This window comes from Penicillium lagena (assembly GCF_028827675.1).
Source record: "Penicillium lagena strain IBT 129212 chromosome Unknown utg000008l_segment0_segment0, whole genome shotgun sequence".
Taxonomy (NCBI): Eukaryota; Fungi; Ascomycota; class Eurotiomycetes; order Eurotiales; family Aspergillaceae; genus Penicillium; species Penicillium lagena.
Window position 1 is genome coordinate 1,498,597 of NW_026623229.1, and position 15,964 is coordinate 1,514,560.

Consider the following 15,964-nt stretch of genomic DNA (forward strand, 5'->3'; position numbering starts at 1 on the left):
GCTCTTCCTCTCTATAGATGCGGCCCTAATATTTGATCTATACAGTTGCTCTCGCGCGCTGACTGATCGCTGACTGAGCGACCAACCTGACCAGGAGCCAAAGCTTGGCTTCTCAGCTTCCCACATTCCCCTTCCTCTGCCATTGCAAGCACCACATCCATACCTCTTTCCCCATGGCAGACGAGGAAGCTGAGCAGACCTCTTTCCAGGCGCCGGCCATGGATGTCGACGCTGGAGAGCAGCGCGCAGATAACGGAGACTCAGATGACTACGACCCTTCTCAGACCCTGCAAGACCAGCAGCCTCCGGCCACCGAGTCGGATGCTCAGCCCGACGACGACGCCCCGTCCATGACCATCTCAGCAGACTCCAATGCTGCCCAGCAGCCTGGCGACGCTCCCAATCCTTCCCAGACCCCCTCCCGTGCTGAGTCTCAGACGTCCACGCCGATACCACCCTCGGGTGAGCCGGCGGAGCCCAAGACCAGAATGATCGGGGGATTTGTGGTTGAGGATGACGAGGATGATGAGGATGACAAGGGTGATGCGGAATATGAGCCACCGGGCGTACTTGGGGCCGAGGACACAAAAGCTATGCCTGTGACCATGTCTGAAGAACCCAGTTCAGGAAATGCAAATCAAACCACTTCCTCCCCTGATGTATCATCTTCTGCGGCGCCTGCTAGCGCGCATGAGGTTGCCAATAGTTTTTCTCATTTCTCTGTTCCTGTTTCTTCTTCTAATCCCGATCCTGCTGCTCCTGTTGCTGCCCAGTGGGCTCTTCCGCAGGACTCGCTCGCGCCGAGCCTGCAGACCAGTACTGTTCCTACTCCTGTACCTGACTCTCCTTCTGCCTCCCGAGCTCGCCTGCCCCATGACCGCGTGGGCATCTTGCAAGACCGGATTGATGAAGATCCAAGAGGTGATATCGCTGCGTGGCTGGAATTGATCGTCGAGCACCGAAGCCGCAATCGGCTGGACAGCGCGCGCGAGGTCTACGAGCGTTTCCTGAAGGTGTTTCCGATGGCGGTAGGTTGTCTGCAACCTTTTTATATTTGCGAATACCGCTGACCCAAACAACCCCAGGCTGACCAATGGGTGGCGTATGCCAATATGGAGTCGGAGGTCAACGAGTTGTTCCGACTAGAGCAAATCTTCAATCGCGCGCTTCTGACTATCCCGAATATCCAGCTTTGGAACGTCTACTTGGACTATGTGCGTCGCCGTAACCCCCTGACCACCGATACCAGCCGGACCGTGATTTCATCAGCATATGATCTGGCCTTGACGTACATCGGAATGGACAAGGACGCGGGTAATGTCTGGTCAGACTACATCGAGTTCATTCGTTCAGGACCCGGAACTGTCGGAGGCTCCGGCTGGCAGGACCAGCAAAAGATGGATCTGCTTCGCAAGGCCTACCAGAGAGCCATTGGTGTTCCGACTCAAGCTGTTAATACCCTGTGGAAGGAATACGACCAATTCGAAATGGGTCTCAACAAGCTTACGGTAAGTTCTGTGTCTTCCTTTTTGTGTGGTGACGAGATATGCTCACAGTTGTCACGGTGTAGGGTCGGAAGTTCCTCCAGGAACAGTCGCCGTCATACATGACCGCGCGCAGCTCCTACACCGAGCTACAAAACATTACTCGCGACCTGATTCGCACCTCACTCCCGAGATTGCCCCCCGTACCAGGCTCTGAAGGCGACGTCGAATTCTCGCAGCAGGTGGACATTTGGAAGCGCTGGATCGCTTGGGAGAAAGGCGACCCCCTGGTCATCAAAGACGAGGATCTTTCCGCCTTCAAGAACCGTGTTGTGTACGTCTACAAGCAGGCACTCATGGCGTTGAGGTTCCTGCCTGAGATTTGGTTTGAGGCTGCGGAGTTCTGTTATGCCAACGACATGGAGAACGAGGGCAATGACTTCCTGAAGCAAGGCATCGAGGCCAATCCAGAGAGTTGCCTGTTGTCATTCAAACTCGCGGATCGCCTGGAAGTCACTTCGGACTCGGAAGATTCCACCAAGCGAGCAGCCAAAGTTCGGGAGCCGTATGACAAGCTGCTTGAGGCACTCTATGAGCTGATCACAAAGGCGCGCACACAGGAGTCACAGGATGTGGCTCGCATCGAAGAGTGGTTCGCGAAGCAGAACCCTGAAAAACAGCCCACGATGAACGAAGACGAAGATGACGTCCCACCCGAGGATAAGGAAAAAGAGTCGGCCAAGAAGGCGCAGATCGATGCTATCCGCAATGCCCACTCCATCCAGATCAACATCCTCTCCAAGACCATTTCCTTTGCCTGGATTGCGCTCATGCGTGCTATCCGACGCATCCAAGGCAAAGGCAAACCTGGCGAACTGGCTGGCTCGCGGCAGATCTTTGCAGAGGCACGGAAACGGGGTCGCATCACCAGCGATGTTTACATCGCCAGTGCTCTTATGGAGTATCACTGCTACAAAGACCCCGCGGCAACCAAGATTTTCGAGAGAGGCGCTAAACTGTTCCCTGAGGATGAACATTTCGCCCTCGAATATCTGAAGCACCTCATCGATATCAACGACATTATCAACGCAAGAGCAGTCTTCGAGACCACCGTGAGGAAACTGGCATCCAATCCCGCGAATGTCCACAAAGCCAAGCCCATCTTCTCTTTTCTCCACGAGTATGAATCTCGCTACGGAGATCTCGTCCAGGTTATCAACCTGGAGAATCGCATGCGCGAACTCTACCCCGAAGACCCCAACCTCAGCCAATTTGCACACCGTTACTCCTCTCCGAACTTTGACCCTACCGTGGTGCGCCCTATCCTGTCGCCCTCGCAGACTCGACCCAAGACATCGCTTCCCGGGGTCACGGCAGAGCCACCTACAACCGGATACCTGGATCCGTCCATGAGTTCTTCACCCAAGAGACCATTCCCCTCGGACGATTTCGACGACTCAAATCGCCCGCGCAAATTTGCACGCGCCGAGTCCCCTTTGAAAAGTATTACTGGTCGGCGAGCTGAGCAGCCAATGCGTGGCCAGCTGCCGAACGGCCAGACAACAACATCGGCCTACATGCCTCAGGGCTCACAAACCCCTCTGCCTCGGGATGTGGTCCATCTCTTGAGCATCATTCCTGCAGCCTCCACGTACACCATCTCCAGACTTTCTCCCGAAAAAATGATCGATCTCCTTCGCCGGACCGATATCCCCAGTTCTACCTCTCAAATCCCGCTTCCACAGAGCGCTCGTGGCCTTGGGGGAGGCCAAACTTCTGGCTACTCCGGTAAGTCATAAGTCAACTACCTTTCCCGGCTATTTCGGCCACATGCTAATCTTTTTTTCCTTCTAGGCTCTTACCGATGAAGACTATGAATGAAATCTCCCTTCCTTGGCTGCAGTCATAACCGACCTCCGTGTACAATTCACTTTAATTCTGGCATTTCGATCTTCTCTCGCAGCATTGTGTTACTATCTTACCGTGGTGACAGTCGACGACCTCCTTGCGGGATTGGGGTTCAGGCCCTGACCCCAGCCTTAGACGTGGTTTCAAGTCCTGCAATTTACCTCACAGCCTCATTGCATCTTCTGTCGGCGTCCTCAATCTATTGGGCAAGGGTATCTCTTGTTGTCTCTTTTTGTTTTCTACGGGAATGGCATTTCTTCTCTTTTTTCCGGGCTAGGGTTTGCGATACACTTCGTGTACATTTAGTCTTTCGAGAATGCTGCAGATACTTTCGCAAGCGATGGTTCCCTTGCTCAAACGCATGTAAAGGACGAAGACTCTGAACGATAAGGCCAATGTTTGTTCTTGTTTCAAGTTGATCAATCAGAGCCTCTAAAAGTGTACTAAAAGGATCGTGTTGCGTGCACACGCCTCCCGCTACTTGCAGGACCCCCAGGTTATGGCACACAGTAGCTATACAAATTGGTCCTAGCGTCAAAGTCCATGTACTTTTCCTAATGTACCTGGAAGGCCGTCCATACAGTAGAAATACCAGCCTGTGATTTCACCCTTGCATTTCTATCTACCAAACTTAAACTCTTTGCCGCTATCGTCGCCTGTACTAAAACCCGATATCGATAATGATCTCTACCGAATTCGGTTTAGCATCAACGTCAGGTGACACATATAACCCTATAGTAATTAAGATAGTACCCCAACACTCTCTCATCGTCGTCGTACAACTATCAAGTCTTCTATTTTATGGTCCTTCTCTATAATATTGTCTCGGTGCCTCGGTGACCGGGCTCCAGCCCCCATCATACTAGTTGATTAATCTAGGATGCCTAAACAGAGGCCGCTCGCCTTGTATCCGACCTTCCAAATGTATCCGCGAGCCTACGGAAAAATTCCTCTTTGTTCGGATTACAATGCTGTCAGCGGAGTATTACAGGCCCTTTGAACCTCAAAGTCGCACATCTTGCTTCATATCGAAGCTATTGTCGTGTGTGTAGCAGCAGCCACCCGTATCTGCACTCGCACTTATCATACGACGACAGCCATGTGGATTGAAGCCCTGCCAAATGAGCTACTGTATATTATTGCAAAGATGCTTGTTCGACAGCGCGACATCAACGCTTTAGCTCGGACAACTCGCCATCTATATTCCCATCTCAGTCCTCTCTATTCAAATAATGTAAAGTACGGCAACGCGTCTGCCTTGTGGTTCAGCGTGTTTCACGAGCTACCTGGGACTACTCGACTGCTCATCGAGGCGGGGGCTGATCTCGAAATCAGAGACCAATATAGAAAGACTCCACTACACGTGGACGCCTACAGTAGAGGCGTTAAGGTTGCCAAGGTCCTTATTGAGGGCGGAGCCGATATGAAGGCCCAGTGTGACTGGATGGGACCCCGTGGGATGACCGCAATCCACCTAGCAGCATCAAACAGATTTTCAAAAATGGTGGAGCTACTCTTGGAGAAGGGAGTCGACCCCGATCTGGCGAACGAATTGGACGACTTCTCGACGCCTGTTCACTATGCAGCAGATAATGGTTCAAGGTCCGTCGTGAGGCTACTGGTAAAGAAAGGCGCTCAAATCAACAGAAGGAGGAGGAATTTTCATGACACCGTTAAGTCTGGTACTCATGCCACCTAAATGCCTTCGAGGTCGATATTGGAATACGACGATGGCATTAACCTTAATAGATGTGGGAGCTGATATAGAAGCGAAGCGGGAGCTGCATGGTATATCTCTATTCCAGGCCGCGGTGGGGAACTATGAGCACGTCGTGCGGCGGTTACTTAAGAAGAAAGTTAATATAGAAGCTTTATTCTTTGACGGCAATGCCGATAATCCGTTGCAAGCGGCGATATTGGAGATGATGACTGGCCTAGTACGTTGGGCATGGCCTGTCGCACATGGAGCCACCACCAAGATGTCAACCGCCACCATCAATGAGCCGGGGGAAAATTGGACAGTGAAAGTTCATCGAATAATAACTCACTTTGAAAAAGTGTGTGACGGTCGGATCGGCAACCCTACACGCATGGACTAAGGATATCGTGGGACAGATTGGCAAGAAGAACAAGACCTGCGGGTTCTTTGTGAACTTGCTCCAAGATGTTTATGCCAAGAACCATATCTTGCGGGACGAGCGTGTCCAGGGCGCTGATATCGGCACCAACGCAGTACCGCTCGGCCTCCCTGAACAGCAGGCCATGGATGTCGTACCTCGACGATCATATGCCGAGAGTGCAGGGTCTTGGGACGTTGAGATGGACGTTCCCCTCCCGTCAGGATGCCGATCCCGATCTCCCGCAGCTGGCCTTCCTCCGATCCGGCAACGCTCTCCTCTCTCGCAGCCAAAGAACCCTGGAACGGGTCTAGATGACGACAACATTGAAGAGCTCGAGTGCGGTCTGCATCGGGCAAAGATAAGTCGTCTGGGAAAAGAGAAGGAGATACTGGAGAAGGAGAACGAGATCATCGAGGCCGAAGAGGCGCTCGCAGAACGTCTCCTCAAATCCGCAAAGGCTCGTAAGAAGTAAGCTAGATGCTCACGAGCAAGTGCGTAGCGGCCTTTTGCCCAAAAACTACGGGAGAACTGTGTCTAATGAACCGAGTCCCCATTAACCTCTTCCACGAGAACTCACCTGAGGCCAATCTGTATCAGTGGATTGCGGAACAATTGACGGCCACAGCATTCACTTGACGGGCAGCAATAATTGAAATCCAACCTTTGGCCAGGCAATTAACAAACCGAGTCCATTCATTCAGCCCGAGGCAGCTGCAGCATTCACTTTCCGATGGGCAAGTACTTAAGCCACTGCTCGCTCCTTCCCACCCTCACTTTTCTTCTTCTCACCCTCCTTCTCTTCTCTCTCCCTCTCCAACCCTCTTTCCCAAGCCCTGTTATCACCCCTCACAAGAGTAAGTCATCCAGTCTCACTTCTCAATCTTTCCAGTATCTACTTTTCATTGCCTCCCGCTTGAGAAGAAGCCCCGCGCAACTGCCGCACCTGCACCTTCTACTACTGAGGCTTGCTAACGCATCATCTGTGACCCGTGGGCAGCTGACAACACGCTGTGAAGACCACCATCATGAGTCGACCCCCGCCCAGAGGCCGGGCTCCTTCGCCTGTGGGCCTGGACCCGGCTCTCGACAGGCCACCCAAGCCCACGCTGAAGACCGACTTGGTCATCAACGTTGATCTGCCGTACACTGCGTACAAGATCAACAGCCCGACTGTGAGTTCTCATAATCAAACCCTCTTATACACCCAATACACTCTCCTTGCCTGACGTCAGCAGTCATGCTGGCTTCTGCGCTGTCCTTGTCGTCCTTGCTGCCTCTGATGCCTGGGTATCTCCTGTGTCTTTGTCATTCGCACATACATCCTCCTTCACCTTTGTATGCCTCGCCTGTCTCTTGTGAATCATTTTTTCACGTTTGCTTCTTTGTTTGAAAGAGGAAGGAAACCTTCCCAACCACTGGGCCAGTACTTTAAAGCTCCCAGATATCCTCTGCATCTTCTTCTTCTCTGCTCCCCATTTAATCTCCATCTTGCCACCTTCGAAAGTGCCCTGCGCCCTGCTGGGTGAAACAGACACGGCGTCAAAAACCCTCAAGAGGATCGAAAACTCCCAGCACATCGAGTCCCCCGTCTCCTCCACCCAACATGGGCAGCCCCAGAAACCACTTCAGCATTCACTCCCATTGTGCGAACATTGAAGAAGAAGATCCGTGACTGTGATCCAACTGACCTCATTTTACAAGGGCGAATTCGGTCTGCTTCCTGCGCTGCGCCGCCCGGGTTACAACACTACGGGTAAGGAAGTTGACATTCTTGTCAACGCTTACCCGATCTTGAAATGGCCAACCAAACCCGTGTACCAGTACGAGGTATGTTCTTTGTTTTGTGTTCACCCTCCCCCCTTGATTTGAAAGGCAGTACGTTGATGCATCAGGATAGGTGAACGTGGTTCAGGGACGTATCCTGGCAGATGATCGGCGTGTGCACCGCAAGGTCTGGCACAGCAATGAGAGAAAGGCTAAGCTGCCCGATGCAATCTTTGACGGGTTCAAAATTGCCTGGTACATCCTACATTGATATGCTGGCATTGGATAAGTACTGATCATTCTAGGTCCCTCACCGACTATAAGGATTTCAATGAGGTTATCCTTGACATCAAGGGTGGCGTTACTCGTCCGCTGGAAACACAGCATGACGAAGGCTTCGCGCCTGAGTCCTTCCGCTTGTCGCTCCGCCGCAACAGGAAGATCGACCTGAGTGTGATCAACGCTTGGCTCGAGGGGAAACATGATACGGATGAACATGTACTCGAAGCATTCAGTAAGTGCTACAGTGCATCGAAGTGCCTTTTTCAGGCCTGGCTGATTATCATAGATTTCCTGGACCACCTGTTGCGTTCGTGGCCGAACGACAGGTTTGTGGGAATAAAACGCTCATACTTCTTTGACAAGCTGAGCGAGGAAGATGAGAATCGCTTTACCATGGATCTTTGCAATATGGGCTGCTCCGTTATGCGGGGCATCTACCAGGCTATTCGACCGTCTCCGGTGAGATCTTCGGCTGTCTACTGGTATATCTCAAGGAACCTGGCTAATTGTATTTTAGAAAGGGCTTATGCTCAATGTCGATGTCTCTCATGCGGTTTTCTTTTCCCGCATTTCTCTCATGGGAATTATGCGAGGCCTCTACGAACTGCGTGACCCCCAGCAGCTAATGGCACTTCTCAAGCCCATTGCTGATGGCTACGGCGGGATCAAAGAGTCACCCAGTTTCATTGCAATCAACAAGCGGATCAAGGGCCTTAGGGTTATGCCCAACTACGATGGCTGCCCTTTCAAGGAGAAGGGATTCATGATCGACAACATGATGAACGCGAATCCCCGGGAGTATCTTCTCGACATCCAGGACAGGGCGACTGGCGAGGTGGAGCGCATCAGCGTGGAGAAGTACTTCTTGAAGAAGTACAATGTCTATCTTCGCTATCCAATGATGCCTCTCATCAAGATGACGAAAAAGAACTGCATCTACCCTGCAGAGTTTCTCGTCATCAAGGGCCTGCAGAGGTACCGGTACAAATTGAATGAAGACCAGACGGCGCAAATGATCAAGTTCTGTGCCACCAAACCTTCGAAGCGGCTGGCTGACATCCGCGAATGTAAGAGCCTGCTTCAGCATGACAATGACCCGGTGCTGCGAATGTATGATATGAAAATTGGCACAAGCATGCTCAAGGTAAAGGCGCGAATCCTCCCCAACCCCGAACTTCGCTTTGGTGCAAATGGGAAGCATAACCCAGGCACCAGCGGCCGCTGGGACCTTCGAGGCAAAAAGTTCTACACGCCCAATTCGCAGCCACTGAAAAGTTGGGGTGTTGGCTTCTTCACGGGAAAGCGAAATGCCATCAACACTGACCAGACTCTCCGCTTCATTGACAACCTCATGAAGATTTACGCCGGCCACGGTGGTCAGATTGTTACACGCCCTCAGGTCGCGGAACTCAACGAGGATATTGGCCACGCCATCAAAAAGCTCTATGATCAAACGCAGATGAAGTTCAAGCAGCTTCCCCAGCTTCTGGTTATTATTGTCCCCAACAAGGACTCTTTTGTGTATCTGCGCATCAAGAAGTCTTGCGACTGCCGATTCGGCGTGCCATCCCAGGTCCTTCAGGCTGGGCACTGCATAAACAACCGCCCCCAGTACATCAGCAACGTTCTGATGAAGGTCAACGCGAAGCTCGGTGGGACGACAGCGCGGGCCCAGTCTCGCCTTCAAGACACGACCTTGCGCCCGCATTCGATGATTGTTGGGGCAGATGTTACTCACCCTATGATTGGTGTCTGGACCCCTTCTCTGGCAGCCATGACTGTCTCGGCGGACCAGTTTGGCTCTCGCTACATGGGTGCTTGTGAGTGCAATGGAGACCGCGTGGAAATCATTCACGAGGGGAACGTCACCTTCCTTCTGGAACCGCTGATCCGTGAGTGGGTTACTACCGTCGGACAGGGCCGTCCTCCCAAGAATATCTATTACTTCCGCGATGGCGTTTCGCAGTCTGAGTTCTCCAAGGTGCTGGAAGAGGCAAAGCACATCAAGCTGGTTATTGCGAAAGTCTGCAACACTACTTTATTTGAGGGCAAGATGACCGTGGTGATCGCCAACAAGCGTCACCACCTGCGCGCGTTCCCCAACCCTAGTGACCAGAGTTCCGCTGACCGGAATGGCAACCCTTTGCCCGGAACATTGATCGAGCGTGATGTGACCAGTCCCCATGACTGGGACTTCCTCTTGTACGCTCACATTGCTCTGCAGGGGACTTCACGCCCCGTCCACTATCATGTCATCCTGGACGAGATGAAGCACAAGCCTCACGAACTGGAAAACATGATTTACGACCATTCTTACCAGTACATCCGGTCTACCACCTCCGTGTCGATTCATCCTGCGGTCTACTACGCACACCTTATTGCCGCCCGTGCTCGTCATCATGAGGATGTTCCTGCCAGCTCCGGCCCTCAGAGTGGCCCAACTGTGAAAATGACCAACCCCAAGCCCAGAGATCGTCCCGCGACCCCCAAGCTCCTCCCCATTCAGGGTAGTGACAATCGTCTGGCTCTGCGGATGTGGTACATTTGAACGCAAATGGTCCAGTTTCGATGGGTTTCGGGTTATTGACAGATGAGGCCTCCATTCAATTGTCTTTTCTGTTTTTTTGTGTCTCATGGAACCGATCGGCTTGAAGGACTAGAACGCTTTAGCATGGACGACTGGAACTGTTTGGACCCCTTTTCGGGGGACTGAACAGGGCTGGATGATACGGCTTTGTTGCGGACTAGACCATCGCCTTGAAGTTCCATTTCCCTTCGCATTTGCCTTCGCATTCTAGTTTAGTCTTGTTCTTTCGCTCTTCACAAAAAAATTGAAATTGTTATCTCACCATGCTCTCGAACGTAAATCTGTAGATGGAGCAGCGTAGCAAGATGGATATACGGGTATACCTTTGTAGAAATATCATTTCCCAGACGGGACATTCTATCACCACCGGCCGGAGAAAAGAAGAATGTGGAAGAGAGCAGTTGGGAAAAGCGCTGCGGAAATGTCTACATTGAAGAGAAATCCTGAACAAAGCTGCCAGTGACAAAGGCATTGTATTTATTACACGAAATAATGAGAACGATGTGATGTGACAACAATAAAACTGATACCCTCGGAAGTATCACCCATTCGCTTGAACCCGAGACAAAGAAGAGACAGCAAGCAGAAGAGAAGCGCACAAAACAAGGACCACGAAGTTGGTTTCTCAGAAATACAATGCCGGATGAATAGAGAAGAAAAGCGGAACCAAAGACCGCTGCCACCCACCCCCAGAAAACATCACCGTTGCAATCGTGATATCGGCTTCCTCCATGAATACCGACCGAAGAAGGAATTAAAGAAAGAAACGAAGGGATCGAAGAAAAAACAGAATAAACTCCACCATACCTATCACCTGAAATGCTGTGGTAGTAGACTTGGAAATAAAGCGCCCGGTTCCTGGCCCCAAGATGCATGTATGGAGCGAACCGAATGCGGAGGCAAGGTGTAGAGAAAAAGGTAAAATGAGATTGGAGTTGAAGGAAGAAGGAGGGGTATGGTGCAAGAGCAATGCAAGGAAATGATACGAAGAAGACATAGTCAGCGCGGTCTATCACGAATAGAGTGTCAATCACGCGGCTGTACCATTTGCCATGGGGGCGTTTGATTGATCTTGTTGGGTTGCGTCCACACCGTCGGGCATGCCATCCGTCTTGCTTAAGGAATCAGCTGCACCGTCCACCGCCTTGCCCTTGGCACCATCGGCGGCAGGTGTCTGGTCACCATCTCCATCGGCGGCATTGGGCATGTCGACAGCAGCGCCACTGTTTTTCTTGGCCTTCTTTTTGCTCGGTTCAAACTTCAACGAGGAGCCCGCACCGGCAGTGCCTGATGGAGCATGTCGTTTCTGGGGACTTGAATTTGCGCCTGAGGTGCCGGGAAGAGGAGGGATCTTGCCAGAGGCTGGAAGACGAGGTCGAGCAGCCATAGGTCGTTGCTTGGGCGGAAGCTCAAGGTCTTCTGTAAGAGGCTCGTCGCCATTGGCATCCAGTTTGCCCTTGAGAAACGACTGCAGCAGGCCGATCTGCTCGGGCAGATTTTCGACAGTGATGCGCGTGTACGCAGGCGGCGCCTGGAATAAAATGACATCGCGGGTCGTGCTAGTGCTTTGCGGATTGGCTGCGTTGAACATCCGGTTCTGGAGAAGATGTAGTGGTACGCTGAGTGTGGCCAGGCCAAATTCTCGATCCAGCCCGAGCTCTTTGAACCCGAAGAAATCCTCGTCGATGTCCTCGGCAAAGTCACCGCCAACAAATTGTTCACTTCCGTCAGCAAAGGCTCTGGATCCATCCTCACCACCATCAGCAAGAGCTGGTCGAAGTAGCTCAGCGAGAAGATACTTGAGACGCTCGTGCGCAGTGCTGAGTTTTGTACCGAGACGGTCGACCTCGTCTTTGATATAAGACTCCAGTTCGTCGATCTGAATCCCAACAGAAGACAGCGTGTGAAGGATGATCTCTTGTTGGGTGTAGGCAGGCTTCCACTCGGTTGTTGAGGTGGCAACCTCGTGGGATTCAGTATCGCTAATGTGGGGGGTTTCCATGTAGGATTTGATGGTTTCGCCGATCTTCAGAAAGAAGTCGGACGCTATGTCCGTAACAGCCTCCAGAGCGGACGGCTGATACTCCTCAAATCCAGTATGGTAGAAGACCTTGGCGACTGAACGCTGCAGCGCTGCTCGACAGACAAAGGGAGCGATCACCGGGCCGTTGTCATTCATGACATGAGGCTCCACATCTTGTTCAGCAAAAGGCTCGGGGTTGTACTTTTGGAATTGATTTTGGTACATCTGGAGCGCGAAGAGTTAGTGGGTAGTTACGACAAGAGAGTAAGGAGGAGGCCTACCTGAGACTGGAGCTGCATCTGCTTCACGATGCCAACTTTCGAGCAAATTTTGCGAGTTTCCTGCATCTGCCGCATATTGGAGTCCATCTTTCGAGACAGCTTGCTGTCTGGCTGCTTGAAAGAGCCCTTGGGTAAAATCCAGAGGAACTCCTCAGAGGCATCGATGACATTGCCCTGCGCATCTTCTCTCCAAAGTAACTGGTCAGGAAGGTTGGGGATACCCGACATGACATCGTAGTAAGAAGGGATCATCTTGTCTTCTTCCGCGTCAATGCCTTCAGCGAGCGACTCGCCAGCAGCCTCGAGCTCCATAGCCTGTGAATTAGGCTCTTGGATCTTGCTGGCCTGGATGCTTGCTTGTTTCTGGTGACGAAGCCATCGTCTCATGCCAGCCTTGCTCCGCAGCAGAGCTGGTTCCTCAGAGTTCAACTTGTCCCCCTTGAAGAGACGGTGCCGCTCTGCCGCAATGAGTGCTCGGTCCTTCTTCGTCACTTGCTTCCACACTTTGTACTCAGGATCGTCGAGTTCGGCGCCAGGTACGTCCAGGGCGCTGAGCGCGGTTGTTGACGACATCGACGGCCCGTCGATTTCCATTGCGTCGGCTTGGCTTGCTGTTGTACCGGCAGCTGCACCAGCAGGATCAGAAGGTGTGTGAGACCCCGGAGGTGGAGTCGAAAAGCCATTCTGAGAAGACTCCATGGCTGTGTCGGAATCAGCTTGCACGAGTGCGGGTGGTTGCGCGCTAGACGCCCCGGCAGGACCCTCAGAACCACTGGGGGTGTTTTGAACAGGCGCGGTGCCTTTCTTAGAAGTCTTCTTCCCAGGAGCTTTCCTGCCTCGAGAGGACATTATAGGTTCATCGTCGCTCTCCTCTGCGCCATCGTCGGCAAGTTGGAGTCGACGCTCTTCGGCTTCCACTTCGGCACGATCCCTGATAACGATCTCTGGAATAAGAGGGACAAGCTTGTCGGTCTCCTTGCGCAAGTACAATGCGTGCTTCCGTAACAAATGTTCAGGGTTCGTATTGTACTTGAGACAGTTAGACCAGATCAGGGTGAGGTCGTCGACAAAATCCTGCTTCGACCTGTACTGCAACGCCTTGAGCTTCTTGGTCATCGTTCCAAGATCCATCGGGTGTTTGATGATGTTGTAGTAATCCGGCGCATCACGTTTGTTGACCCGGGTCAAGAAAGCTGTGGAGTGCTCCGTCATGGCCTTGAGCTCGCTGAGGACCTTTTCTGCGGCCTCATAGAGCTCTTCCTGGCCGACCTTGTCTTCGCTAGCCCACTTGCTGCGATTCTTGCGCACCTCGCTCAGCAAGCTCCGAAGCTCAGCGTCTGACGCGCGCACCATATCTCGTTTTGAGTCAATGCGGGCGATGAGATTCTTCAGCGTCAAGCTGGAAGCTCCGAGATTGGCACTGCTTAACGAACCGTATCCACTGGAACCGCCCGCGGGATTATTGCCACTGGCGTTGGCCTGGTTGGACATCTCCGCCTCCACCTGTCGCTCAGACTCCTCCAATCGCTGTTGATCCAACATGGCATCGCGATCGTTCTCGAGTGTGTAGAAAAGTGTATGGAAGCTCTGTTTGGCGGCCTCTTCTGTCGCTTTCTTGTCTTCCTCGAGCTGCTTCCGAAGCTCCTCCATGGTTTCCTTCTTTGGCTCCTTAGCACCGTCTTCACCAGCGGACGCAGCAGCATCGAGTTGCTTCTCCTCCGGCGCAGCACCACCAGCGTCCTGCGACAGCGGTGCGGATTTGGCTTTCAACGGTGACTCCGTGGAATCGGGCATATCTGCGTCCTCGTCCTCATCGTAGTCGTCATAGTCGTCGTCGAGCTTGCGAGCAGGCTTCTTGGGAGGCGCGGATGGGGATGCCGGCGCATCGACGCGTTCGGGTTGACTATCGGGCTGTTCTACCCCCGCGACCGCGGCATCGCCAGCAGATTCGTCGTCGGCATAGAGGCCGGCAAAGAGGGTGTTGATTTTCGCCTCACTGTTGCGATAGAGGTCGCGAAATTGTGCAATGCGCGGGTCCTCGTCGACCGCGATGTCGGCCTCCGACATGGCGCTCCCGGCGTTCGGCCCGTCGCTGATGGAACCGCGTATCTGGGGAGTGCGCGAGCCGGACAATGTCTTAACCAAGCCATTGACAGGACGCGGTGAATCCTGGGGCTCATCGGGGGGTCGGATATTGCCCGGTGGCCAGGCGTTGTGGCCGAGCGACATGCTCGCTCCAAAACCCCGGTTTTTGGGCGGGCGAGACTCGATTCTCCACGATTTAGGTCACGGGCCGATCGAGCTGGATAAGGGGGTTTGGGGGGCAAACAAAAGGCATAGGGACCGACGCCCAGGGTGTAGGAACTGAGGGCCGATGTCAAAAGCGCCCAACAGGATGGCGTGGCGCTGGGGTTTGATGGTGAAGACAAGGGCTTCTGTAGGAAGAATCGGGGACGGGGATGAAGGAAGGGCAGGCGCGAAGGCGGAAATAGGCGGCAGATCAGCCACGCTGTTTGGGGCCGGGGAGAACGGCAGCCTGGCAAGCTGTCTGTCCTTTTGACAATATTTGTCTGTCTAGGTCCTTTATTATGCATCACCTTGGTCTGTAGCGTGTTCTCCCTCTTGGCCTCTGTGATTCTCTCCCGATTCTCTGCACATATGATCCCCACGCTCGCAGCTGGGGCCCATTGACCACCAACCGAGCTCTGCTCCGCTTACTACCTACCTCTCTGTCCACCATGATGCGCATCCGCTATCCGTTCGCAGGTGAGCTCCCCTCCAGATCTCTCTCCTAGCTTCCGACTGACAACAAGCTCCAGGTGCTTTCTTCCTCCTGCTCATAATAGCTGGGTACCTCGGCCTATTACCTCAAAGTAGTTCCTCAACAATAGCTACCCAGCTCCAAACACACGACAAGTTTCTACATCTGATCACCTTCTTCCTGCTCTCGCTCGCCTTCTACTGGATTATCGACACCTCGCGCCGGCGCACAGTGAACCTGACCCTTGTCGTCTGCACGCTCGGCCTAGGCGTCGGGTCGGAGTTTCTACAGGGTCTCCTCCCCAATGATCGGATCTTCGACCTATTTGACCTGATCGCCAATGTCGTCGGTAGTCTGAGTGCCATTGGCCTAAGTGGCTGGTACCATAAACGGATGCTTGAGCGGCGCCGTAAGAGCCGCTACGGCCTGATGGAGGGTGCCACGGACGACGTCGAGCTTGGCGTCGGGGTCGGCGGCGACGGTGCTCGTGACCGCGAAGGGCTGGGCCCGCAGGAGTCTGGCGTCATGACGCTGGAACAGGAGGTTGATAACTGGGACGAGAACGCAGTGGACAATTGGGATAGCGAGGATGGTCCCGCGCCGCCAGAGTCGCACTCGGCTACGCCAGCCCCCAAAGAGGAGCGCAAGAATAGCTCGCCTGGCGAGGTATCTGCAGAGACTGATGCAGGGAAACGAGCGGACTAGAGCCATTCTGGGTATATTCTTGGCGGGAGGAGTTGTTGGGAGCCGCCGG

General features: G+C 53.1%; 5 protein-coding genes across 5 annotated transcripts; 4 read left to right on the top strand and 1 right to left on the bottom strand.

Annotated features, from left to right (window-relative positions):
* Positions 1-173: 173 nt before the first annotated feature.
* On the top strand, positions 174-3,283 carry rna14 (cleavage polyadenylation factor subunit RNA14; the record flags this gene model as incomplete). Its single annotated transcript, XM_056983116.1, has 3 exons — positions 174-1,028; positions 1,086-1,508; positions 1,571-3,283. 3 exons carry the CDS (start codon positions 174-176, stop codon positions 3,281-3,283), a joined length of 2,991 nt encoding a protein of 996 aa, XP_056828610.1.
* Positions 3,284-4,491: 1,208 nt separating this feature from the next.
* On the top strand, positions 4,492-5,984 carry N7510_011192 (ankyrin repeat domain-containing protein; the record flags this gene model as incomplete). Its single annotated transcript, XM_056983117.1, has 3 exons — positions 4,492-5,074; positions 5,142-5,329; positions 5,451-5,984. The coding sequence occupies 3 exons, from the start codon at positions 4,492-4,494 to the stop codon at positions 5,982-5,984; spliced, it is 1,305 nt and encodes a 434-aa protein (XP_056828611.1).
* A 553-nt stretch (positions 5,985-6,537) lies between these two features.
* On the top strand, positions 6,538-10,106 carry N7510_011193 (putative eukaryotic translation initiation factor eIF-2C4; the record flags this gene model as incomplete). Its single annotated transcript, XM_056983118.1, has 6 exons — positions 6,538-6,684; positions 7,214-7,339; positions 7,410-7,531; positions 7,582-7,790; positions 7,845-8,017; positions 8,076-10,106. The coding sequence occupies 6 exons, from the start codon at positions 6,538-6,540 to the stop codon at positions 10,104-10,106; spliced, it is 2,808 nt and encodes a 935-aa protein (XP_056828612.1).
* Positions 10,107-11,175: 1,069 nt separating this feature from the next.
* Positions 11,176-14,678, bottom strand: N7510_011194 (SAGA histone acetyltransferase complex subunit SPT7; the record flags this gene model as incomplete). The annotated part of the gene is made up of 2 exons (XM_056983119.1): positions 11,176-12,393; positions 12,450-14,678. The coding sequence occupies 2 exons, from the start codon at positions 14,676-14,678 to the stop codon at positions 11,176-11,178; spliced, it is 3,447 nt and encodes a 1,148-aa protein (XP_056828613.1).
* A 509-nt stretch (positions 14,679-15,187) lies between these two features.
* On the top strand, positions 15,188-15,915 carry N7510_011195 (VanZ family protein; the record flags this gene model as incomplete). The annotated part of the gene is made up of 2 exons (XM_056983120.1): positions 15,188-15,215; positions 15,269-15,915. The coding sequence occupies 2 exons, from the start codon at positions 15,188-15,190 to the stop codon at positions 15,913-15,915; spliced, it is 675 nt and encodes a 224-aa protein (XP_056828614.1).
* Positions 15,916-15,964: the final 49 nt, after the last annotated feature.